At 38.4% G+C, this 27027-nt stretch overlaps 2 protein-coding genes across 2 annotated transcripts; both read right to left on the bottom strand.

Moving 5' to 3' along the window:
• Window positions 1–7322: 7322 nt before the first annotated feature.
• LOC145157255 (disease resistance protein RUN1-like) lies at window positions 7323–8573 on the bottom strand. The gene has a single exon (XM_079076320.1). It carries the CDS (start codon window positions 8571–8573, stop codon window positions 7323–7325), a length of 1251 nt encoding a protein of 416 aa, XP_078932446.1.
• A 2815-nt stretch (window positions 8574–11388) lies between these two features.
• Window positions 11389–16647, bottom strand: LOC145158911 (uncharacterized). Its single transcript, XM_079077767.1, has 7 exons — window positions 16243–16647; window positions 15128–15214; window positions 14731–14811; window positions 13743–13880; window positions 13325–13543; window positions 12111–12203; window positions 11389–11796 (listed from the first exon to the last, which is right to left on the bottom strand). Exons 1-7 carry the CDS (start codon window positions 16477–16479, stop codon window positions 11635–11637), a joined length of 1017 nt encoding a protein of 338 aa, XP_078933893.1. The 5' UTR covers window positions 16480–16647; the 3' UTR covers window positions 11389–11634.
• Between the last annotated feature and the right edge of the window lie 10380 nt (window positions 16648–27027).

Here is a 27027-nt window from a genome sequence, read left to right on the forward strand (position 1 = left end):
CATTGACCAGACTCCTATGATCTTTAGTGTGATCAAGGAGGGCATTATAGAGATTTGTGATGAGAGGTCGAGTGCATTCTACACTGAGATAACAGTCATGATAGAGACCTGTACGTTGATGTTTCGGGAAATTCAGAGTTTGTGAGGCTTCAGATTGTCGTGGGGTTAGGGACCCCATTGTTAGCAGCAGATGGTTGTCAGATGTCACCAACGCTTTTCGTACCAGACGTTGTCTCGAAAGGAGACAAGATCTGACTTACTTCCTATCTCCTAAGGGATAGAGCACGAGATTGATAGGAAGAGGTTGGTAGTGAGTTGAGCGATGACGTGGTTGATGCTATGTCATGGGATGACTTCCAGACCATATTCTGGGCAGAGTGTGCCCAGGCGATTGAGGTGCAGCAGTTGGCGCAAGAGTTGTTAGATCTCCACCAGACGACTGAGACTGTGGCAGAGATCACTGACAAGTCTCGGGAAAGAGCTTATATGGTACCACCGTATGCGGCAGATGAGGAAATGAAGAAGGTAAGTTATCAGAACATACTGTAGAATGATAGCAGGGAGATCATGAGTATCTCGGGGTGCAAGACCCTGAATGGTATGACTTCTAGAGCTTGGGAACGGGATTGGGAAAGTACAGTGTCATATTGGTTTATTCCAAGACTGAGGAGCAGCACGAGAAGCGCCTGAGGGAGGTGCTAGAGACTTTGAGGAGGGAGAGAATTTTCGCAAGGTTCTCCAATTGTGAGTTTTGGTTGCGCGGGGTGCAATTTCTTGGGCACCTTGTCAATCGGAAGGATATTTTAGTTGATCCGGCCAAGATAGAGGCCATGATGCAGTGGGAGATTCTGAGGTCTCCAATTGAGATTCGGAGCTTCCTGGGTCTAGCGGGTAATTACCGGAGATTTATTCGGATTTTTTTTAGAAGTTGTGTGACCTTTTGGACTGGCTAGTATTGAAACACTAGCAATGGTAAGCGGGGTTTCTAGCGGATTGTTCATGGGTGGTGAGAAGGATTGGGAATTCTTCCAGTTTTGTGTGCTGTAAGGCATTAGCTGAATCAAAGTGGGGGAGAATCGCCCAAGGATTCAGAAGTGGGAGCAGTTTTGAGACTATGATAAGTTTTGCATCCTTGTCTGAAAGGAAGACGGTCCATGTGGTTGTATGGTTCGAGGAGAGTGTGATATGGAAGTTCGGAAAAACTTGCCAATGATGAGATCGCATTCTCAGAATGTTTGCTAGCAAGCCTTAGGGAATCCGGTTGGGGATTCCAGTCAGGACATGAGTTCAGCAGAGTGTGGGTCAAGCGCATGTTGATCCAGTATAGATAGAGTTAGAGTGTTGTAAGTCTGCGGGTGTAGTCGTAGCATTCACTAGAAGCCAGATAGTGTTAGAGTGTTGTAAGTCTGCGGGTGTAGTCGTAGCATTCACTAGCAGTCAGATAGTGTTAGAGTGTTGTAAGTCTGCGGGTGTAGCCGTAACATTCACTAGCAGCCAGATAGTGTTAGAGTGTTGTAAGTCTGCGGGTGTAGTCGTAGCATTCACTAGCAGCCAGATAGTGTTAGAGTGTTGTAAGTTTGCGGGAATAGCCGTAGCATTCACTAGCAGCAGATAGTGATAAAGTGTTGTAAGTCTACGGGTGTAGCCGTAGCATTCACTAGGTTATTAGATAGCGTGAGTGCGTCGTTAGGACGCGGGAAGGACAGTAGTACCCACCAGTTCGGGTATAGCAGTGACGATATGTAAATCCACAAATTGGATTTCGGAGTTTCCCCGACGGATTAGACTTGGTTAAGCCAGTGATAGGACGGTAGAAGCGCCACTACAGAGAAGAGAGCAAAGAAGCAGTGGACTGCTTAAGGTCATTTATGACATAAGGCTACCAATGGTCACGTAGCAATCACTTTTAGCCTTGGGTTTGGTGACGTCAGGATTCGACGCATGGAACCAATCAGTTAGATCAGAAGGCCGTTAGGGCCACAGTGACAAGATAACTAGTAGCAGTTGGATCCATAGAGGGATTTCGTTCAGAAGTCGTGCGAGGCGGCTAAGCAGGGAGTCCTTTGACTCCGTAGTTGGGCTGGAACCCGATATTTCAGATGATTGGCGGAAAATTGAGACCAGGTAGGTCTCGGTAGATGTCGGGAAGCAACCATGTGGCAGCATACAGTTTCAGGCAGTTTAGTGTTCAGGTAGTTCAGTGTTCAGATAGTTCAGTGTTTCAGGTAGTTCGGTGTTCAGACAGTTTAGTGTTTCAGGCAATTCAGTGATTCAGGCAGTTCAGTGTTCAGACAGAACAGTGATCCGGGCAGTTTTAGCGTTTGGGTAGTGTTAGCATTGGTGCTTCAGGTTGCGAGTACGGGCAGAATAGCTGGTTGAAATGGATGGTGACAAGTCACTCACAGTGGAAATAGCTGAACATTGGCCAAGTATAAGTGAATCACAGGGATAATGGATTTGTGACTCTGTTTTTCTAGTAGGAGCCTTGAGTTATCAGGAGATGAGTAGGCAGCTGAGAGACAAGTGGACTGGATCCAGAAATAATGGTTCAGTAAGAGTGGTCTGTCAGGGATTCAGACCGTCTTGATACAGCAGAATTCAGATGAAGTATATGGGATCCTGTTGTGAGGAACTCGTTCACCTGCGATTATTAGGGCTTTTGCGAAGATTGGTCACGACTACCCTAGGAGGGCTAGGGTGTGCCCAGGATGGTGACCATGTTACTAGAAGTGGTTGGGCATGTAAGGAATGGTAAGAAGTGATTTCGAGGACGAAATCTAATTTAAGTGGGGGAGAGTTGTAACGCCCCGTTTATTTAAATAAATTGATAAATGTAAGTCCCAAACTAATTTGTGAAGAATTTTAAAAGTCGGGGGTTAAAAGTGCAAGTTCTGGACTTAATTTGAAAAGGATTTCAGAAGCCAGGGTCCGTTTGGTAATAAATGGGTTTAAATTGAAAAGATTTGAAGGCTTAGGGGGCTTATTGGTATTATGGGGATCTATTATGAAAAGAATTATGGAACCAGGGGCAAGAGAGTAAATAACTGATTAAAGTTGAAAAGTTTTAAGGAAGGAGGGGCTGATCCTGTCAATATGGAAATAAGTTTAATGGGACGGGGTATATATGTATTTCGGGAACCCTAACCCTAGAAGACTATTCCAGCCGCCACCTTCACACCTTGTGACTCCTCAGTCGCCACCTCCCTTCCACTCACATTTCCGATGCGGACCAAGTTGCTATCCACTGCCGGCGACGCTGTGAGCGACAAGGACCACCGAGACCAGGTTTCCGCGCTGTGAACGGCAAAGGGTGAGCTATGAAGTCGATGTCTAGTTACGAGCGGTGGAGGTCCGAGGTAGCCTAGTCGTTGCTGTTGTTTGGATGTCGTACGACCACCTCCCTACTGTATTCTTCCTCTATTCTCCGCTTCTGCCCGGTGCTGCGACGCTGTGGGATCCCGATGAATATTCCGTCGTTTTCTGCTCATCTGCTTCACGCCACCACAGGGGTGGCCGGGGCTGGTGCGTATTCGAAGGTGGATGTGTGAGTTTTGGTGCTATGGGCTTGTGTTTCTTGGCTGAGAATCAACAGAACCGCCGCCACCACCGTGAGGTGGTGGCTGTTATCGCAAGGGTTGTTGTTGCCACCGCCATACACCGCCAGGCGGGTGGTTGGCTTCTCTTTCCGAGCAAAAGACGTGAAGATGGGTGTGTTGCAGTTGGTAAGTATATGTGTGTATGGCTAGAATTCCCGGAAAAGACATCACCACCACCATAGGGTGGTGGCTGCCGCCAATCATCACCGCCGGCCACCATGGTGTGGCTGTGTGTGTGTGTGTTAGTTAGTGTGTGTATTAGTTAGTGTGTGTTAGTGAGTGTGTGTGTGTGTTATTTTGGATAAAAGCCTTGTAACTGTAATTAGCATTGAATAATAAAAATAATAATAACCACCACCGTAAGGTGGTGGCTGCCGCCGTGAGCCGCCATGGACCACCACTACCCGAGGTGGTAGTGGGTGGTTCCCCACAAGCAAACCCTAATTGACCTAGCAAAACCGTGATGGGCTTAAGGATTAGTTTTGGGCCTATTGGGCCATGTTTGGGTGAAAATCCCTAATTAGGGTTTAGAAAACCCTAATTGTGAGAAAATTGGGCCTTAGACTTAGTGGACCCACTTTTGGGCCATTGGGATTGGATTGTGTATTAAGTCCAAATTATTCCATATCATTTATCTAGTAGAGTAAAGGACTTAATGGATTAAACCCTTAATGGGTTAAGTGAGAAACACTTAACCCTAATCATCATTTTATGTGAAACCCTAATTTCACTTGGGCTTTGTGTTGGGCCATCCAAGAATAATCAAATGGACTAGAGTAATTAGTTGGGCTTTAGGGTAAGGCCCATATGAAGGATTGGGCCCAATTTGGAAAATTGGGCCATAGATGGGCCATAGTTTGGGCCTAGATGGTTGTATGATATTGGGCCCTTAGAATGAGACATGTTGGACTGGACTGAACAATTGGGCCTTAAGGGAAGTCCATGTAGAGGTTTGGGCCCAATTTGGAAAGTCGGGCCATATGTTGGGCTTTGATCCCTAGTTGACTTTGGGCCTATGGATTGGGCCTTGGGCTTGGGTAAGCCAAGCTAGGGGTAATGTAGTAATTATCCAAAGTATGTATTATATAGTTATGTGTTAGAACCTAATTATTAATTGGGTGTTATTTTGGTGTTGACAGTTCGGAAATCTGTCATCCAGCAGCTGGGGTTGAATCTGCGGGACTTCAGCAGTGTGGGATTGTGTCTACGGGACTTCAGCAGTGTGAGGTGAGTTTCCTTCCAGTAGGAACGGGTCTACGGCCACAATGCCGGCCCGTTTAGTTAGCAGTAGTTCCGGACTTCGGTCTGATGCAGTAGTTCAGTGTGTTTGATGTCTTTGTGATTCAAGCATGTCTTTGTGTTATGTGTTCCGGACTTCGATCCGATGCAGTATGCAGTATATGTGTTTATGCTAGTAGTTATGATTATGATATGCTATGTTCAGTCAGTTTCCAGACTTCGGTCCGATGCAGAGGGCAAGACCCTGGTTAGTTCCGGACTTAGGTCCGATGCAGTTTCCGGACTTCGGTCCGATGCAGAGGGCAAGGCCCTGGTTAGTTTCGGACTTAGGTCCGATGCAGTTTCCGGACTTCGGTCTGATGCAGAGGGCAAGGCCCTGGTTAGTTCCGGACTTCGGTCTGATGCAGTTTCCGGACTTCGGTCTGATGCAGAGGGCAAGACCCTGGTTAGTTTCGGACTTCAGTCTGATACAGTTTCCGGACTTCGGTCTGAGGTAGTGGGCAAGGCCCAATATGTGTTTATATGTTATTGTATGGTATGTGGTAGTTTGGGGGAGCTCACTAAGCTTCGTGCTTACAGTTTCAGTTTTGGTTTCAGGTACTCAGTTTTCAAAAGAGGAGCTCGGGAGGATTGCAGTGCACACACCATTTGTTCAGCATGGGATGTTTATACTCTGATATTTTGACAATTGTTACAATATTTTGAGATACACTGTTTATGATTTTCATATGATGTTTGATGACTATGGTTTTATTATTAAATTAAAACGAAATTTTTAGACTGTATTTTTGTGGAGTACATACTTGTTTAAGTTTGATCAAGTTTTACTATCATTTAGGGGCTTCTCCTGAACGAACGGGGGTCCGGGGGCAGCGCCCCTGTGAGCGGGATCCAAGGGGCAGAGCCCCTGGCTGGGGTCGAGCGGAAATTTTTTATATGAGTTATGTTGCTATATAAAAATGCATTAGAAAACTGAATTCTTGTAAATGAACTCGTTTTTTGATTTTATTTTGACCCTTATTAATAATCCGGTTTTAATGATAGTTTAGAACCGTTATAAACTGTCTTTTGACAGTTTGAGTAGTTTTTGGACAAAGAAAACTGTCTTGACAATTTTCAGACAAATGAAGTATTTAAGCATTTTGGTCATAATTTTCTTGGTACAACTATAATCACAAAAATCATAACTTTCATATTCTCTGACTCTTCTGAGTCTTATCCGATTAAAGGTTGGGAGTACCACCCAAATACTTTAATCTGAAAGTATACACACGAATCTCAGAATTTCCAAGCCTTTTATTACCCCGAATTTCTAACAATTTGTTGTAATTTGTGTTAGTTTACGACTTGATTTAGTCCATTTAGAGATGGTGCCATATTTGACAATTACATTTGGTGTAACCGTGTAACTATTATTTGTTTATGGTTTGATTTGGTTGATTTATAGGGGAATTTTTTTGGCCAAAATCATTAATCTTGGCCTCTTGGATAACAAAATCTCAAATTAAACTGGCCGAAGGACTTGAATCAAATCGAAACAACATTTGTTTTGATTTAGTTGTTTGAGTAGTGCTTTTCACATTTAATAAATAATGTTAAAGTTTAAGAGTACAACTCAACGTTATAAGTCATATAAATATACATATTAGTGATATAACTAATACAACCATAACTCGTTGGTATTTATTCGTTCTTAGTTAATATGTGAATTGGAAAGGGGGGTCTGCGAATGACACATTTTGTAATTCAAGTCCTCGTTGTTTCTAAAATTGTATTCTCGAAAAAGAATTTGCTTGAATCACCATACAAAGTGCTCTAATCATGATAGATTGCGAATTTCAGAGTTGATATAGTTTTGTATATGCAATAATCATATGAAATTGTATAACAACATGAACATACTAGTAACTAGAATTATTTTTTTGTTTGAAACATACATTAATTATCTCTCAAGTCACAGTAGTGATATTTAAATTGATCGTTGCAAAAATTAAATGATTTGATCTAAAAGAGTAAATACTGATAATTTTCAACTTGTTTGTACAGGGGAAAGCATATCAACATACAATAAATAGGAAATTGTTTGCAAACCTACTTCAGTTTTGAAACAAGAACAAAACTTGGTTTTTTTGCTTGACCATCGAGTATAGTGTAAGAAATAACAACATACTTTACTTTATATAGCGACAAAAAGAGCAATGTATTCACATTTCTTTACCATAATAGCAACATATATACTTTCATCTTAGTATGTGACCTATAATAGCAACGTACTTGCCATTCCTAACATGTAGGATTTCTTTACTATAATAGCAATATCAATATGTAACAAATACAACACATTGAACATGTCAGTAAGTATGTTGTTATTATTGGTGAAAAAAGTTTAAGTACGAGAGTAAATGACCAATTTACCTTTATCTCACAAAAGAAAAAACCTCAACCTCGCGAAGACAGAAAATACCAAACACGAGTAATGCAATCTTTTCATTTCTTGTTTGAAGAAAACCGTGATATCAACACTTGAATGTCATAAATCGGATACATTCGAAACCGATCTAATTCATTTTCCCATTCACGAACCGTCTTCCCAAAAAGAAAACAACCCAAAACTTTAAGAGCCAACGGGTGACCCTTCACATATCGAACCACTCGTTCACAAAGCCATTTAAACTCCTCTTTAGGATCCTTTTGCTTAAATGCATACAAACAAAAAAGTTCCATACTTTCATCATAATCCAAAACCTCAACATCATAAATCTTTTCAACTCCATGAGCAACCAACAAATGTTGATCTTTACCCGTTACCACAATCAAACTACCCGCCCCAAACCAACACTGAGAACACGCTAAACATTCCAACGGGTCCAAATGATCCACACCATCAAGAACCAACAAGACCCTTTTAGAACCCATGACCCGTTTCATCACACTACTTCCCTCACCAACACTTCTTATTTTCATTTCTTCTTTAGTAATATCCTCAATTACTTGCCTTTGAAGCAGAATCATCCCGTTTTGTTTCACAAACTTGTCCACATCTTCACAAAAGCTTGAACTCTCGAAATGGAGATACAATCGGTTGTAAATGGATTTCGCGATTGAAGTCTTTCCGATTCCCTCGGAACCACATATTCCGATCATATGAACGTCATTTGACTCGGTGAATTCCAACAAGTTCATTCGGTCTACACGGGAATGTAATCCAATGAGATTCTCACCAACATGTAATGGTCCGTTGTTTAGTTCATTGAAGATATGATTCGAGATCATTTCAATAAACTTTGACTCATACCCGTTGACCAGATCTTCAAGATCCCATCCGGGTAGCTTTGCAGCCATGGTCAGAGCTTCTTTCCATTCAAACACCTCTGGTTCGATTCCATTAAGCTTGAAATTGTGAAAAATGATTCGGATTTGATGTTTTTCGGGGTTCTTGTTCTTGCATTCGAGGATTTTTACAAGTTCCTTTAAACAAGATGGTGAAGAAGTGAAGCTTTTGGAGAATATGACTAAAAGAAACCTTGATTGTTCGATGGCTGTGTAGATTTGTGGAGATCTGTCTTCTCCTTTAAGAAGATGAATGTCTTCTTTAAAAGCATGAATTCCTTTGCGTTTGAAGTCACTGAAGAGATGATTCACGAAGTTTTTTATGATATTGTCGTCTCCAAAACTTATGAACACATCGTATGAGAGCTTATGGTTAGCAACGGATTGATCAAAAGATGAATTCGCCATTGCAATTGTTGTAAGCTGCTTGAAAAAATGAAGATAAAAGTGATCAAGGAATAAAGAGAGATTCTATTCTTCTTTTCTTAAAGTCATAAGTTCATGTTATAGTATGTGGAAATTAAGAGAGAAATTCTATTGACCCATCATTTACGTGAATTCAAAGTAATTAAGTGCAAGTTGATTGGTCTCTTCAGTCTTGAATTTTTTAAATTCCGTACACAAGATGAAAGAAGCATGAATATGGCCATACAAATATTTTAATGAATCTAGAAGATGACGTCATGTGATTGAAACAAGGGATATAACTATTCAAATTAGCCCACAGAAAGAAACCGATAAAGTCGCTTATTAATGACTTATTTATGCAAGGGTGTGACTTAACGACTTACTTTAAGTATTTAGAAACAAACTAAATATGAAGGCATAAATTCATAAAGGGTTTTCTAGTAGTATGTGTTTTAAGTACATAATATAAGAAGTATTAAATATAAGAAATATTATCATAACTAAATATGAACTTCATTAATTATGAATATTCCATATTGAAAAATGTAAAATATATTAATTTTGGAAAATACTTTTTATAATTAATATATTTTACATTTAATTATGATAATATTTCCATAATTAATGCTTCTTATATGTGCCTTTAGGGCATATATTAGAGAAAGCCATGTATAAAAAAATAAAATAAAATCCAATTCATTGAATATTTTTGGTAAAATATGTGCAAGTAGGTTGCATAAATAAGTCATAAAATCTTCGATATTTTAAAAACGTTTACAAAAATTACATTTGATTTAATTCAACTAGCTCGACGAATCAATTACCTAACTTCTAGATATTCTAAACTATGATACGAAGAGAAGAATATAGGAAAAATTGCAAAGACTATATACAAGAATCAATGGATGAATGGAAGACAATACTCCGAATCAACAATGGAGGACAAATTCTATTTTTCTGATGTGAATATGTGATTGGCCCACTTAGTAATCAAACCTTATTTTCTTTTCTTACTTTTATGGTTCATGTATTAAAATTCAAATTCAACTTAATTATTATATAAAATGATATCTTTGAGGATGTTCATTAATTGGAATTTTTGGTTAAGCCTTGATAAAATATGTAGAAATCACAAAAATACCAAATTTGGTGGAGTTTTTTTTTTTTTTTAACAAAATGACAATCTTTTTACTTTTAATTTCAATAACCACAAGTATTTTGTTACGAGCCCCATTGATATCACTTCATACAGAAAAATGCCGTCACCACAAAACAAGAAAAGAGATTCGTTAAAAATCATGCATTTCATAATATATGAACAGTTTCATAATATATACTTTTTTTACCATAAGATTTTTTATGATGGAGAACCATTTTGCAATGGCAATTGATATATGAAATTTGCTTTCATTTGTGCAAGAAGAGAACATAAAGTTGGTTATTTTATACAATTCTACAAACATGTATTTATAAATTATTAAATTATAATTTGCATGCATCTCGGTTTCACAAAATAAATATAAAACTCACCTTTCTTCTATGCTAAATTCCAATAACTTTATATATATCGACATTTAAAATGTTGACTTGCTTCCATATATGCTTACCCCTCCTTGCTTTCCTCGTACTTTCCAACTAATTAGTTCGCTTTTTATTGTGCTTCATGAATTAAATGGAGACCTAGTTTTAAGGATTCTTTATATACATAATAATATCTTAATCCTTAAGAAAAAACTTATTTTCCAACGTTTATTACACCACAAACTCACTTACAATTCAAACACAACGTTTATTTCACCACAAATATCCACTACAACTCAATTTCATTTGTCACATTCTCCAACTTAATGCCAAGAAATGGCAACATACTTACATTTATTTTTGTATTACAACATCATACTTTTATTTCTTTCTATTTCGACATTGTATTTATCATTTTTTTTATTTATTTATTAAGACATTGTACTTTCAGCTTATTTCTTACTAGAAGTCTAGAACATTATGCGTAGAAAAATTTAGCAATGAGAATTGTTTTGTATTTGGATAACAATGCAATAATTAGGTAGATTTTTAAAAATACAATGTTGTAATAGGAAGAAATAAAAGCAAGATGTTACAATAATCAAATCAATGAAAATACATTGTTATTTCTTGCTTTTAACCCAAAATTTATGTCAAACCATGCAATAAGTGACAGAACATAGAGTAAACAACCATCTTTTAAGTCACAAGACCATAATCGTAAGGCTTTGTTTGTTACACTAGACGATATAACACAACAAACATTTTAAGTTTATTTTCAATGATGAGAATGAAAAGGCTTTGTTCGGACAAACTAGCAATTGAGAGCAATCCCTATGCCTCCTTTTTCGACTTTTTTTCGGTGGACAAAAAATTACATGGCATCAGCAAATCTCAGCAACACAATGGTTCAATGTATGTCAAACACAATAAGGGAAGGGGAAACTAGGGAAATCTTAGTGAACGTGTTGTTGAGTTTTTTTAAGGAAAGAAAGGGAAGGGAAGGAAAAATAAAGTAGAAATGTAAAAATGTTTGACCCTACAACAAGTCTCCTTTCCTTCCAAAGAAGGGCATAAATGTAAAAATGTTGATTTCCTTCCCTTTCCTTGTAACTTGCGATCACCCATTTCCATCCAACTCAAGAACACACAATTAATCACTTCTATTTTCCTTCCCTTCATTAAAAAAAAAAAAAAGGTGCAAGTACGATGTGTTGAATCTAATTTGCCTGGTTGAGCTAATAAACGAACGGACCCTCAACACCACCAAAATAACAATGGTCAGGTGAGAGAATAGATGCAAAAGAAAATATAAAGGAGCTTTGAATTGGCATAGGCATATAGCTACGGGATACAATCATGCAACCTTAAGAATGAAATGTTATCTCCTAATATAAAAATAAGAAATACCCTAAAAAGTTACAATACTCCAACAACAAAACTTAAGGCAGTTCCTTCCTTACCCACCTACCATTTTCGGTTTTTTTATAAAATGCGAAAAATCTTGGGTGGGTTGAATAAGTCAAAGGAGTTATTATTATTAGATGTTTTCAGCCGGAGGTAGTTCTTGACGCTTAGGTGGACTTCCAAGAACTCGTTCCATATCAAAACGAACTTCAATGTTACGTATGCTGTATCCCACCACCATTAACCAATAAAGCAGCTTCGCAAGTTCCGGGGCACTCGTTTCTGTCACACTAGTCTGCCAATTTATAAAGGATTTTATTTATTTTTTAACTCATACTAACATTTCCATGTTTTATAATCCATGATAGCAACATACTTACATTTTACTAAAAATATAGGCAATGTAGATTATTTATTATTTATCGGTAAAGAATGGTTTTTAACTATGCATATTATGTACTTCAAGTATAGAACCAAATATATGATTGTATTAGCTTCTAAAATGGGCCACATTCATGGGAATATATATATATATATATATATATATATATATATATATATTAGCTTCAAATGGTAAATAGGAAACATTAAACATCATATCATGCTAACCTTCATTTGAGTAGGATCTGAAACAGCCAACAGACGTTTTATGAATGTGTTCATGGCAACCACAACATCCTCCCCAGCACTACTTGTCAAATCCTGCATTATATCATTTACTTATATTTATATTTATAGAGTAAATTACATGAATGGTCACTATGGTTTGGGATAATTTACGTGTTTGGTCTCTAACTTATTTTTTTAACTCGGAAGGTCCCTATTGTTTGTTTTTGTTACACGTTTGGTACCTGTCTTAACTAAAAAAACTATTTTGCCCTTGATTTTTTAATTTATTTGAATAAACACACCCCCAACCCCACCTCCCTCATCTTACCTTACCTACCCCACCATTTTTCCATATTTAAATAATAGTCTTTTTTGGTAAGACAGAAACCAAACGCGTAACAAAAACAAACAGTAGGGACCAAGCGCGTAACAAAAACAAATAGTAGGGACCTTCCGAGTTAAAAAAATAAGTTAGGGACCAAGCGTGCAAATTACCCCAAACCATAGGGACCATTCGTATAATTTACTCATTTATATTTATACTACACACATTAATTAATAGTATCAGACTTAATGGGTTGGGGACACAACTTAATCTAGTAAGCTATAGCCTACAGATTAAATGTTTTCTTTTGACTTAATGCACAAAGAATGACTTGATACAGAGAGAGAGGATTTTCACCCATTATTTAAGTCCTAGTTGTTTACAAAATTCTCCTTGTTTATCATTTATACAAACAACACTTTATCAAGACTTGTGTACTCAATGGAAAAAAAAAAACAAGGCATTATATTATATATAGGAATAGCAAGTTGAGAGAGAAAACTTAAGAATAATTAGATTTAGGGTTGAATGTAAGCCAAGAATCTATAAAGAATCACATTCTTTAATCATTCATTGTCATTGATTAATCAATCTGAAGCCATTAAGCTTGGTGGAAATGTGATTAGCACTTTATTAACCAATTGACAAATGCAAGAAATAGCAATGTACTTTCATTTATTTGTTTATTATAACATCTTACTTTCATTTTTTCCTATTACAACATTGTGCTTTAAAAAACATAACCAATTATAGCAATGCCATCTAAATACAAAGCATAAAAACTGGAAGTACAATGCCTTAATAAGAATAAAACTGAAAGTACTATGTTGAAATGGAAAGAAATATATGAAAGTAGATTGTTTGTTATTGAAGGCATTAAGTTGCTAACCTTAAGATTTTGGGGCTCAAGGGACTTGAGATAATCCAACAATTCATTTGATCCATTTGCAGATATTCTTTCTACCTGACGATTGAGTTCCTCAACTTCAGCTTCAAGTAACTCAATGTATTTGATTGCATCTATTTTCTCAGGACCCGAAACATTATTCCACCTGATAACTTCCCCACTCACCTTCTTCTGTGTCCCTGGTGCAAAATCTGCTGCATCCTGTAAAATTGTACAATCAATGCAATGCAACAATAAAAAAGAATGTCATTACTCATTACTATGTTTAGTTCTATTCTAAGAGATCATGTTTCTATTGGCCCAAAAGATATAAAAAAACAATTAATTGGTAAAGAGAGAAAAGAATGGCAACGATTGATATCATGAAATTAATATTTTAAAAAAAATAATAATAAAGAACCTTTCTCTCTTGTGATGATGTATCAGGGAGTGCAACTTGCTCCAAACTTTGTTGTAATTCTAACCGATATTGTGCATTTCTGAACATATATCCAGTCATCAATACGCTGTACATGAGCTGTGCTAGATTCTCAGCAACCTATTAACAATACAATACAACACAGTGTAAGCTCTTGCTTTTTATTTTTTACTGAATGTAAAAAAGATGTTTCTTTTTACTTGAATGTAAAAAGATGTTTCTTTTTTAATGCTGCAAAAAGATGTTCCCTTTTACTTGATGCAAAAAGGTGTTTATTATTTACTTGATGCAAAAAGGTGTTTATTATTTACTTTATTAAAAAAAAAAAAAGATGTTTATTATTTACTTGATGAAAAAAAGATGTTTCTTATTTACTTGATGAAAAAAGATGTTTCTTATTTACTTGATGCAAAAAAAAAAAAAAAAAAAAAGTTTCCTATTTAGTTGATGCAAAAAGGTGTTTCTTATTTACTTGATGGAAAAAAAAAAGAAAAAAAAAGATGTTTCCTATTTACTTGATGTAAAAAGGTGTTTCTTATTTAGTTGATGCAAAAAAAAGGATGTTTCTTATTTACTTGATGCAAAAAGATGTTTCTTATTTACTTGATGCAAAAAAAAAAAAAAAAAAAAAAAAAATGTTTCCTATTTAGTTGATGCAAAAAAAAAAAGGATGTTTCTTATTTACTTGATGCAAAAAGATGTTTCTTATTTACTTGATGTAAAAGGTGTTTCTTATTTAACTTGATGCAAAAAGATGTTGTACTTGTACCCTGATACTGAAATTCAATTGATAGAAAAAAATTGAAAGATTGGGCTAGAAAAAGAATGAATTACAAGAATCATAACCCTAGCTTTTGAGATAGAATTTAGTGGGAAAAAAGGGAACAGGGTATAAAAGACTTCATGATTTTAACAAATAAGAAGAAAAAGATTTCGCCATTACCTAAATGTATGAACTTTTTATACTTACAGTTGTAACAGTTACAGCAAAAAACTGAGGGGGTAGTGTCCCGATCATGTTTGTTACAGTTTGGCGCATGGCATCTACAACCTAACACAAATAAGATTAACAAGGATGCCTTGTATATACTATACAAAAGGGTTAAATGCAAGAAAATTACAATGTATTTGCATTAATTTTCTTATTATAGCATCTTGCTTTCATTTTTTCTTATCATGAAAATCAACTAAATTATAGCAATCTCATCCAATCAAAGCAATTTACAAAAACTGAACGTATAATGCTGTAATAGATAAATTAGGATGCTAATCTGCTATAATACACATATAAATGAAAGTATGTTGATATCTCTTGCATTTATCCCTTTATAAAACACAGGCAATACAATACAGGGAAAACAGATTACCTGCTGTGGAGCTCTTTTAACAAACAACTCCATAAACTCTGGCTGAACATTTTTCACATACTCCAATAGAATATCCCTCCTGCTTGTCTGTGGATTCAATAAACAGTCAAGAAAATACAAGTTCATGATCAATATCAGCATGAAGAACCTTTATTTAAAAGTAAAATTCTCTTAGAAGTTAAAATGAAATATAATCAAGGTTCTGCTAGGCCATGAATCATGATGTTCTGTTCAGAAATCAGAAATGGAAATCAAAATGGAAGAGACAGAAGCACCACAAAAACAATGAACTATAAACAAAGCAGAAGAAACTCATATATAGCTTATTGGATTAAGTTCTATCTCCTGTAAGTCTGTTAAGTCAAAAAAAATGATACCTAAGTCAACAATGGATCTAAGTAAATGACTTAACTATTTGGGATTTAGGGTAAGTAAGTCAAACAGGTCATCATAGCTCAGACATCATAAAAGTTTGTGGCATCAGCCTTTATTTTTCATAATGGTAACTTTGCAATATTACAAGAAATAAAGTAAGATGATATGCCCCAAAAGCCCATGTCTTACCATTAAAGCAAACATCTCATAACATCTTCCACCCCACCCACATATTACTTACTGAAAAGCATAAGGAGAAATCATAAAGGGCACCAGATTTTTCAAGCATTTATAACATTTCAGTTTTCACTAGCTTAGAAAGTATCTTCACGTGCTTTTCTTCCCATTTGTTTTGCTCACGAATTATAATTTCCACAAAGTAACAATTATTCAATGAGTACATGTGACTCTTAAATTAGAATTGATTTCTTCCCAATCGAGAACTTTCTCTCTTTTACAACAATATTTTTTTTCCAAACTTATATGGACTTTTTGAATCTTACACAGCAATCTGATCTCATATCTGTAAGAAATTACAGAAAATTTGTTCTGCTGCTCTGCACAATAGTATATGTAAGAAATGCATACCAGATTTCGACTTCATAAGCAATTAGTTTGACCTCGAAAATCATAATTATATACAATTCGAGTAAAAGTACTATGCAGTAACTGATTGCTACTTGCTACCAGCTAACACGAAAACTATTTCCGAAACTAAAGGAGAATTCTATTGTTTTTACCACGGAACCGTTGGGTTGTTTTGAATCACTACTGTTGCTGTTTTGCGAAGAATCCTGTTGTTGAGATTCAGCTCTCCATCTTAACTTCCCTCGACTAAACGTCCGCTTTCTAGCAACGTAAAGTGACGAAGAAGAACACAATCGCAGGAGCTGATTACTTTGACATGATGCGAGAACAGAAGATGATGAAGAAGAATGTGAAGATATAAATGGAGTTTTCAATGTCAAGAACGACATTTGCAGTGTCCTTGAGCAACGATTTTGGTATGAATTTGAAAAGCTCTCCTTGATAAAAACCCTAGAAATTAGGATTTGTCTACAACTCCATTGACGATACTATAAACCCCAGGTATGGAAATGAGAGGAGTTTTGGGAATGGAGGTACGGATTAGGTGTGGAGTAAACCCCCTGTTTTTTATTGGCTAAAATATTTTTACCTTTTTTGTGTTTTTATATTTAAATTTTGATTATACACAAAATTATGTCATTAGTCCCGATAGAACATGTTTAAGAATAACTATGAAAGACGATTAGGTGATTGGTCTTTACGATTTTAATTTTTGTGCGGTTGGTTATTTAATCGGGTAAAATGTCTATATTATTGTTTAGATTTTTTTATATTTGAACTAAAAAATTCAACAAAAAAAATTAAACTTAAACTCAATCTCCCCTGCACTATCTCTTATTTTAATTCCTTTCATCACAGTTTGCATTAGGCCATAGATAGAGACTACTCTCTCGTCTCTTCCATTATCATCAACGGTGAAACTAAACACTACTAACCACCCATTACTATCGGCTTGAAGGTTTTGAAAACAACATCACCAACCACCGCTCATTTTTGTTTTCCTCTCCAATAGCCACAACCACCATACAGTCGTAAGAAAAAGTTAGGGACAGAATCTGGAAAAACCGAAAACGTCATCGGAGAAAACATTTGTTTCACCCCCACCATATCCCGCTACAAATATGGTCCGCAAACACCTTTTCCATAACAGATTTGGTCTGCCACCCTTGCCACCCTAAACCCTACATCTTTTTCTCCCCCTCTCTTCTCTAACCTAATTGTTGGCCACCGCAACCAAAAAGGTTAATGTCATTATTCACCTATAAACTTTCCACTTTGATTTTAAATAGTCACTTAAGTTTTTTTTTAGCATTATAGCTCCTTAAACTCAAAATCTACTTGTTAAATAAGGGAACATCCCCCATTTTATCCGGTTGTACCGGTTAAGAGATCTAATGGAATGGTTATGTAGCCCAACTTAGGCCACATAATGTTCACGTGTAAAATTAGCCACAGGCTGTTACATAGAATCCCAATGGATCCATTGAGTTCATTTCTGATGCTCCAGTATATCTAAATGCTTTCTAATTTCCTCAAACTTTAACATATACCTATTATTTGTTTCAAATTCATTAACTACAAATCTTTAGAGTCAATCAACAGATTATTCACTTGAAAAACATGCCAAATGTTTAAGTTCATGTTACTGTTTCTTTTCCTTTGCAATGGGTAACACTTTGGTATGCACATTTGATGCTAGTAAATTGTTTTTGCATATCTGACACCATTAAATTGCACATAAACATTTCAATTGTGATTACGAGCATGTTTGATGACTTCCTTCACTACGTTACAATTGAAGCTAACCACCGTAACTACGTTTTTGTTTGTAAGAATTGTTCCTATGTTAGTTTGCCACATCATGGCTACTTGACGAATACTCCCCACACAGTAAGGGAAACCGACAGATCTATTCATATTATTGTGATTGATTATCTAATTTCTCTCGTTCAACGTATACACTGACAGTGGTTTCTACAACCTAAGATCTACCATTCGACTTCACCTAATTTGTGTTCATAGTCTTAAATCGAAGCAAAAATATGAAATCGAAGCTTTTTTGTGTTCATAGTCTTAAATCGAAGCAAAAATATGAACTCGAAGTTTTTTTGTGTTCATTATCAATGAACGCACTCCACCACCACTAATCTCAAATTACGACTTTGTATTATTTGATAGTCGACTTTAGAGATGTAGAAACCGAGACCAAACCTATCCATCGATTCAAGAAGAGAAGCCCTTGTTCATTATCATTTCATTACATGTGTGAGAATGGAAGAATCCCTCCATTCTTATTCTTTTGACAGCCATCAATTCAAAGGGTGAAGGAGGTGGTGGGTTGCGATTTTTCTTTCCTTTGTAGTTAGTGGAGAACACGTACGAGTTCTTCCTTTGGGGATGCGACCCAATTCAGAGGGTAAAAACACAAGACGTACTAGGTAGGTGAAAAACAGAACACATAGCTTCCCATAATCTTTTAATAAAATAAAAAACCACGTAATAATAATTATTGATTGTTATCTTTTTATGAAAAATAAATAAGTCAGATGGACAGTGTCTAACCGGTGTTCCCCTTTATGGGTCTATAAAAAAAACCCTTCAATGACCAAATAAAACCAAACTCAAAAGTTCATCGGTGAACTGTAACGACCCAAAAATTAAGGGTAAAAATTTCATTTTTAATATAGCTAAAACATTGATACCATTTATTTCAAACCCCTCAAGTCATCATTAAGTAAAACAGTTATCAGAGTTCATCCCAAAATCAATCATTGCGAAAATCATAGGTGTGTGCACTGCGATCAATCCGAGCCCTTCATTTCCAAATCGATGAAACTTGAAACCAAAACTGTAAACCGTAAGCACAAAGCTTAGTGAGCCCCCCAGAGCATACCCCACAAACAATCCATATATCACATAACATATTAGCTTTAAAAGTTATCTCTACCACATACCACATATCATATTAGCTATAAAAGCAATCTTTACCACATAACACATTAGCTACAAAAGCTATCTCTACCACATAACACATTAGCTACAAAAGCTATCTCTACCACATATCATGTTAGATACAAAAGTTATCTCTACTACATAAAATATTAGCTACAAAAGCTATCTCTACCACGTATCCCTGCATAAGGATGTCATGGGCTCCCCCACATGGTCTTACACATAAGTGTCATGGGCTCCCCCCATGGTTTTTCCCTGCCGGACAGCCATGGGCTCCCCCACATGGTCTTACATCCAAGTGTCATGGGCTCCCCCCATGGTCTTTCCCTGTCGGACAGCCATGGGCTCCCCCACATGGTCTTACATCCAAGTGTCATGGGCTCCCCCCCATGGTCTTTCATGCAAATATCACATAACAAATATCATAACATAGCATAAATCATATAATCGACTAGTATATCAAATCACAGAATGACTAACACATATATCATAATCACATAATGGGCCAGCCTTGGTGTCTTAGACCCATGGATATAGTGAGAAGACTCACCTGGCACTGCTGAAGTCCCGTAGATAAAACTCCGGTGCTGGTTGACAGGTTCCCGAACCATCATCAATCTGGAGGCGGTGGGCGGCGATTTGTGATGGCAACGACAACACAACGGCGACATAACGGTGGATTGCGATGACAACCACCACCTCACGGTGGTGGCGGCGGTTTCTTTCCGATACCCGTCAAGCAGCAACACCCACCAGCAAGTCCTTGCTCGGACAACGATTCGAATAACCCATCTGCGGTGAGCGGTGACAGGAGTAGAGCAACAGTCGGCAGCAGCAGCGGTGCTTGGAAAGGAATGGGGAAGGGAGGTGATGGTGCGAAACCCACCGAGCACAGCAGTAACAGCCTCGCATATAGGCTTTCCGGCGACCCACGCGATGATCTAAGCTATCTGCGACTTTTTCGGCGGCAGTAGGGTTGGTGGCGTTCTGATGGCAAGCTGCGGGTGGCGGATGAGGCCTCACATGGCGGTGGTGGCTCACGCTTTCAGCGGCGGTCGTTCGGCACTTCATCTGCCGGAGAGCGAGAGGGAAGTAGGTGGCGCGACGTCGGAAGGGAGGAGGAGGGTGGCGCCGGGGATGGGAGGTATAAGGTGAAGGTGGCGGCTGCATAAAATGGTCGATAGGGTTAGGGTTCCTCAAACCTTTATACCCGACTCCACTTATAAGTTTGCCATAATGGCAAGATAGGTCCCTCCCATCCGATTTCCTTTCAATATTAGGCCATATTTTACAAAGCAGCCCCCCCAACATCCAAGATTCTTTCACAATCAGTCCATAAGTTACCATTTTAATCCAATATTTACCATTAAGTCCCTAACTCTGAAATCCCTTACATATTACGTCCTAATAATTACCAAACGGACCTCAACCCTCAAACTTCTATACAATTTAATCTGAAAATTACATTTTAACCCCCAACTTCTATAATTATGACTTTTAACTCCTCGAGGCCAACACTTTGCTCAATTATTATGAATTTTAGGCTACTATTCCTTCAGTAATTTATTTATTTATTAAATAAATAAACGGGGTGTTACATGAACAGTAACATTAACCCTAACCATCAATCAATTTGTGTGTAGGTGTTTGTAAATTTAGGGCTATAAAATTTATTTTGTAATAAATACAAATTTTATAAATTAAAATATCAATAAATAGATAAAATAACTAAACTAACATAAATTAATCATATTATTTGTTAATTTAAAAGTTTGGAAGATTAAAATTTGAAATTATAACATTTGGAATTTAAGGGATAATGTAACGCCTGCAAAATCAGGTTAAACATTTAAGATATAATATAAGTTTTGTATTAAGAAAAAAAAATCAACTGAATCGTCCGTAAATCGTAAAAATAAGTGCGCCAAAACATATATATATATATATATATATATATATATATATATATATATATATATATATATATATATATATATATATATATATATATTACATGTCGTCTCGATCCCGAAAATATAAATTTCGTAGAAATTCAACTCCGTATAAATTAGATATGATTTTTATAAAATATAAAAGTCGGTCGCGCACAAATAATGTGTGACGTTAAAAGCTATGAAGCGAATTGTTGACTTTTAACTAAAGTCACCAAAAGGACAATTGTGGTACTCTTTAAGATAAGAGTTTTGGGAAAAAGAATCCAAAAACGGAGTTTGTACGAAAGAGTTATGATTTTAGCAAAATCATTTAATCTTATAAAAATAGGGACGAAAATAAAGTCAGAATCAATTGATGGAGTCTAAATGAAAGTTATAGATCATTTCAAGAGCTTTTCAGGGATAAAAACAAAATTGAAAACGGAGTTCGTATGAAAAGTTATTGAATTTACAAAATCTGCGATATGCACCTCGGAGAGGCCGACACGTGACACAAAGTGGTTGGGGAGACATAGCCTTAAAATGTGTGACGTGCGCCCATTTTGCTTGTCATCCACCCAAAAAACGGCTATAAATAGGAGGCCAAGTCTTATTCCCTTCCCGCACCTCCCAAAATCTTCTCTCTCAGGTTGCTTTCGATTTTAGCCCGTTTTCCCTTTGTTTTAGTCTTCGACGAAGCCATGCAACCCCTGAAAGTAGTAGTAGCTAGCGAGCAGAAGCTCTGCCGGTGCAATTTCCTAACTTTTTTTCAGGAAGAACCTCTGTAAGTTAAGCTACACTCTAGTCTTTTCATTGTAACTTATATTTATAGTCATAAGTCGTTATTATGAACCTATAAATAAGTGTTAAATGTGACTCGGGTATTTAGAGAATTCTCATGGAGCATTTTGAGAACTAAGATCTCAATGGTGTTGGGTTATGAGCAAAACATCAATCCTATGGTGCACATGCAAACCCTAAAGCTTTGGATCTAGGTTTTTCTAATTGTACATGCAATAATCATCCAAAGCTTATAAACCCTAATTATAGCATACAAAAAATCGAAATCAACATAAATAAACAAGTAAGAATGTTACCTTTGATTGTAGCTTGATAACCTTGAGCTTTTGAGAACCTAACACCTCAAATGCGATGCGTCTAATAGATCACAAACACCAAAAGCAATTGGAGAATCTTAGAGAGAGAGGGAGGAGGCTCAAAAGTCGGTTGGCTATCTTTCTTAGGGTTCAGTGGGCGATTCTGGCTATCCCAAGGGTTCCTTATATAGTTGAGCAGTTAGAATTTCAGTCAAAACCCTAATCCAGTTGCTTAGTCCTTAAGCAGCCCAAAGGATCCTTCCATAAGGCCCCTTGGACGATTTCTATGTGGACTCCCACATAGAATTCGTCCATTGCTTCCTTATGGATCCTAAGCCCAGCTTTGTAACTATCTTATAATTACAGTATCAGTCCCCTTGATTTAATTAATCTCTTTTGACCACAAAATTAATTCTAAATTAATTCTTGACCAATATTAATTAAATAATATGATTTCTCTTTTAATATATTATTCATATAATATATTAATAAACCATAATAACCTCTTTCTCCATTATTCATCCAGCCAAGTTGCTTTGGTGAAGGCAACCCAAAAGGACCATGTTACAATCGGGTCAAGTACATACCAAATATAGTTATGGGCTTAGACACCAAATCCAACAGTCTCCCACTTGGATACGTCTAATAACTATAAATGCAAGTATGACTTCAAAATCTGATTAGCAATCTTAGCTCTCAAAAGCCGTTGTCGAACTCTGACACGTCCTTTAGATAAGGGATCATATAGTCCTCCGTTCTCAAGATATCGTGTGGACAATCTGTAACATCCCGAAATTTAGGTATATCTATTTAACCCTTCTTCTTTCCAAGTTGTCAAGTTTAACCCTTAAATGAAATAATAAGGCAAATGAGTACGCTGGGCGTACTGAAGAGGTGTCGATGCAATTTGGGTGATCGTTGACCGGCTGACGAAGAGCGCTCATTTTCTTGCTATCAGTGAGAGCTCTTCTGCGGAGAGGCTGGCAGAGTTGTATGTGAGAGAGGTGGTATCGCGGCATGGAGTACCGATCTCGATCGTGTCGGACCGAGATATGCGTTTCACTTCTAGGTTCTGGAAGAAATTCCATGAGGAGTTGGGTACGAGGCTGCATTCCAGTACCGCATACCACCCACAGACGGACGGTTAGAGCGAGCGGACGATTCAGACGCTCGAGGATATGCTTAGGGCATGTGTGTTGGACTTTGGAGGAAGTTGGGACATGTATCTGCCGTTGGCTGAGTTTTCTTATAACAACAGCCACCATTCGAGTATTGGTATGCCTCCCTTCGAGTTGTTGTACGGGCGGAGATGTCGGACTCCCATTTGCTGGGGAGAGGTAGGGCAACGCGTGATGGGTAGCACTGAGATAGTGCTTCAGACGACTTAGCAGATACAGCAGGTCAGGCAGAGGTTGTTGACAGCTCAGAGTCGCCAGAAGAGTTATGCGGATAGGCGACGATCCGAGCTTGAGTTTCAGGTGGGAGATTTCGTACTCCTGAAGGTGTCTCCTTGGAAAGGAGTGATCCGATTCAGGAGGAGGGGCAAGCTGGGGCCCCGTTACATTGGTCCGTTCAGGGTGACCGCGAGGGTGGGCAGGGTAGCATATCGTTTGGAGCTACCTGCGGAGTTGAGCCAGATTCATGATACCTTCCACGTGTCTCAGTTGAGGAAGTGCATTGCCGACGATACAGCAGTTGTACCGCTAGAGGACATTCAGGTGGATGCGAGCCTGAATTATGTTGAGAGGCCAATCGCGATTGTGGATCGAAAGATCAAGGTTCTGAGGAACAAGGAGGTGCCCCTGGTTCAGGTCCAGTGGCAACATCAGAGAGGGTCCGAGCTGACTTGGGAGCCAGAGTCAGAGATGCGGGAGCAGCATCCGGAGTTGTTTGCGGCATGAGACTTCGAGGGCGAAGTCTGGTTCGAGTGGGGGAGAATTGTAACATCCCGAAATTCAGGTATATCTATTTAACCCTTCTTCTTTCCAAGTTGTCAAGTTTAACCCTTAAAGGAAATAATAAGGCAAATGAGTACGTTGGGCGTACTGAAGAGTACGCTGCGCGTACTCATGCGCTTAAATTGGACGCGGACTCGCCTAGGTACGTTGGGCGTACCCAGGGTTACGCTGGGCGTAGCGGGCCCAGATGCAAACCCTAATTTGTGGCTTGTACACTATAAAAGGAATGTTAAGGCCTTATCCTCAGCCACCATTTCAGAGAGTGAAACCCTAATAGAGAGCTACCCCTCGTCCCTAGCTTGTGTGTGTGTGTTCTAAGCTTCAAAGTGCCATTTCAAGGTGGTGAAAGAGAAGAGGAGGCCATTTTAGGATCTAGAAGTTGGTGGACAAGAGTAGATATGAGTTCTACAGAGGTTGGAGCTTCTTTCTGAGGTAAAAAGCTCAAAGCTTTCCTTGTCATTTGTGATTTGTGCTTCTTGGACCAATTTTTAGGGTTTTTGGTCCCAAGGTGGAGACTTTATGAGCAAATGGTCTCCATTGGCCTAGATCTGCCATATTTTAGGGTAATATGAGTTGTATGTTCATAAAAATCCAATCTTGGACGTGAATATTGAGCCATGCATGAGATCTAGACTTTATAAGGAAGAAGGAAAGGTGTTAGAGTGATTAGGGACCTTTACAGCCATGCAAAGGCTTAAAGGTCTCGACTTTATGAATTAAGTGATCTTAGAGAAGTCGGATCTAGAGTTTGAGTTTATGTCTTAACCGTTTAAGACCAAAATCCAAGAAAGGCTGAAACTGAGACTTACGCTGGGCGTAAATCTCAGTACGCGCAGCGTAAGGGTCTGAGACCCCGATTCTGGATCGCCGGAGTATGCCCCGCGTACAAGAGCTGGTACGCGCCGCGTACTGGCCCTATTGACTTTCGTTGACTTTTAGGGTTTTGGTCAACATTTGGACTTTTGGGTCAGGGAGGGGTAAAATGGTCTTTTACCCTTCTGTGGGATTGTAGGATGGGTTGTAATCTAGCCTTTGGGAGCCATTATTTATTTGATAGTATTGTTTATGTGTTTAGGCGGGGGCTAGATCAGTGTTTTCGTGTGCGAGATTATCTGAGATACCCGAGGTGAGTCTTCTCACTATACATTACCTAGAGTGGTATTTATGTGTAGACCGGAGGGTCTTGTATGCTATGTGTATATATGAGATTATGTGCATTGTGTTATATGTATGTCATGTGTTGAACAGACCGGGCCGGAGGGCCCAACGATATAGACCGGACCGAAGGGTCCAACGACACAGACTGGACCGAAGGGTCCGATGAGCTATGACCGGACCAGAGGGTCCAACGAGCTACGGGACTGGAGGGTCCCGCTAAGACACATCGACCGGAGGGTCGTACTGTAGCCTCGAGTGGCATATGTGTTGTATGTGGTATTTTGGGGAACTCACTAAGCATTTATGCTTACCGTGTTGTGTGTTATGTGTTTCAGGTACCAGTGAGGATCGCGGGAAGGTGCCGGCATGATCCGTACACACTTATGGAGTTTATATTTTGTGATCTTGGGATATGTTTTGTTTGATGACAATTGTTGAACATGAGATTTGAGAGTGTTTAAATGAAAATCATGTTTGAAAAATGAAAATTTGTTTTGAAAATTTACGTTGTTACAAGTTGGTATCAAAGCCTTGGTTTGAGGGATTCGGATGCACTTTCGGGTGTATTTGAACTCAAACTGAGGATTTGAGAAAGTTTTTCATAAAATAAACAATTTTTCTAAAAAGTAAAAGAAATTGGGAAAAACAGAAGGAAGCAGTGTGTACGATCAGCCAGCGCCCGAACGGTGATTTCCCAAAATACCCTTACATTATGTGTTATGAGATATGATATGATATGTTATGCATGCTAGAGTAGGCTATGTATTCATATTAGGACTAGAGTGGCCTAATCTGTGATGCCTTAGCCTAGGAGATTTTTGCTGCTATAAGATGCTTGAGAGTGAGTAGGAGCAGAGAGGAGCTTATGAGAGGTTTACCGAAGGGTAGCCTATGCTAGCGAGATGTAGAGTACTTGTGATCTGGGATCCAAGGAGGAGGACTTGGGATGAATACTGATGCGGTGTGGACGGTAGTATAGGGCCCGTACTACTGAAAACACTGGAGCAGTGCGCATTCCAAGTAAGAATCCTTTGGATACTAGGGAACAAGTAGGAATTGAGTCATCGAGTATGAGTATACTCGAGTGAGTCTCTGATATTTATGTTGTATTTCAGAGAGACAGCATGGTTGGGACACGCCACAGACCTGAGGCGAGCGACGTGAGTGACGAGGAGCTTCGTCAGATGATCCACAATGAGGTGGCTGCGGCGATCAGAGCCGAGATTCCGGAAATGTTTGGGTCTATCAAGACCACATTGATTGAGACTTTTGATGAGCGGTACGCTGCTCTTACTGATGTTGCTATTGCTGCGGCCACCGCAGCCGTCGCTGCTGCCAGGCCGCAGGAGGGTGACTCGTTGCTGTACCGGGAGTTCAGCAACACGAAGCCACCAGAGTTTGATGGGACTCAGGATCCGATTGCTGCAATGAGATGGATTTCTGATATCTAGGGATGCTTCTACACCTGCTCGTGTCCGGAGCATCTGAGGGTTCGGTTTGCGCTGAACCAGCTTCGCTTGGGAGCGAAGGACTGGTGGAAGTTTGTGACGGCAGAGCTTACTGCGGTGACATGGGAGAGGTTCACCACGATGTTTCGAGATGAGTATGTTCCCCCTGTGGAGAGGGAACGTCTAGCCTAGGAGTTCTTGTCCCTCAAGCAGGGAACTGAGTATGTGACGGTGATTACGAGGATGTTTCATGAGAGGGCATTGTTTTGCCCTGAGCACGTGTCGACTGAGCAGGCACGTATGAGCCGGTACTTAAGCATACCGAGGAGGGATATCCGTGAGTTCGTGGCGAACTCGTCATACAGGACATTTGCTGAGCTCCAGGAAAAT

Source organism: Lactuca virosa, chromosome 2 (assembly GCF_052849685.1).
Source record: "Lactuca virosa cultivar CGN04683 chromosome 2, Lactuca_virosa_CGN04683_v6, whole genome shotgun sequence".
Taxonomy (NCBI): domain Eukaryota; kingdom Viridiplantae; phylum Streptophyta; class Magnoliopsida; order Asterales; family Asteraceae; genus Lactuca; species Lactuca virosa.

Excerpts from the sequence above, each read along its gene's own strand:
- LOC145157255 (XM_079076320.1), bottom strand. The coding sequence starts at position 8,573 with ATGGCGAATTCATCTTTTGATCAATCCGTTGCTAACCATAAGCTCTCA.
- LOC145158911 (XM_079077767.1), bottom strand. The coding sequence starts at position 16,479 with ATGTCGTTCTTGACATTGAAAACTCCATTTATATCTTCACATTCTTCT. Across the intron at positions 14,812-15,127 it reads TTAAAAGAGCTCCACAGCAG|GTTGTAGATGCCATGCGCCA; the intron begins GTAATCTGTTTT and ends TATTTGTGTTAG. Across the intron at positions 13,544-13,742 it reads CATCATCACAAGAGAGAAAG|GATGCAGCAGATTTTGCACC; the intron begins GTTCTTTATTAT and ends ACAATTTTACAG.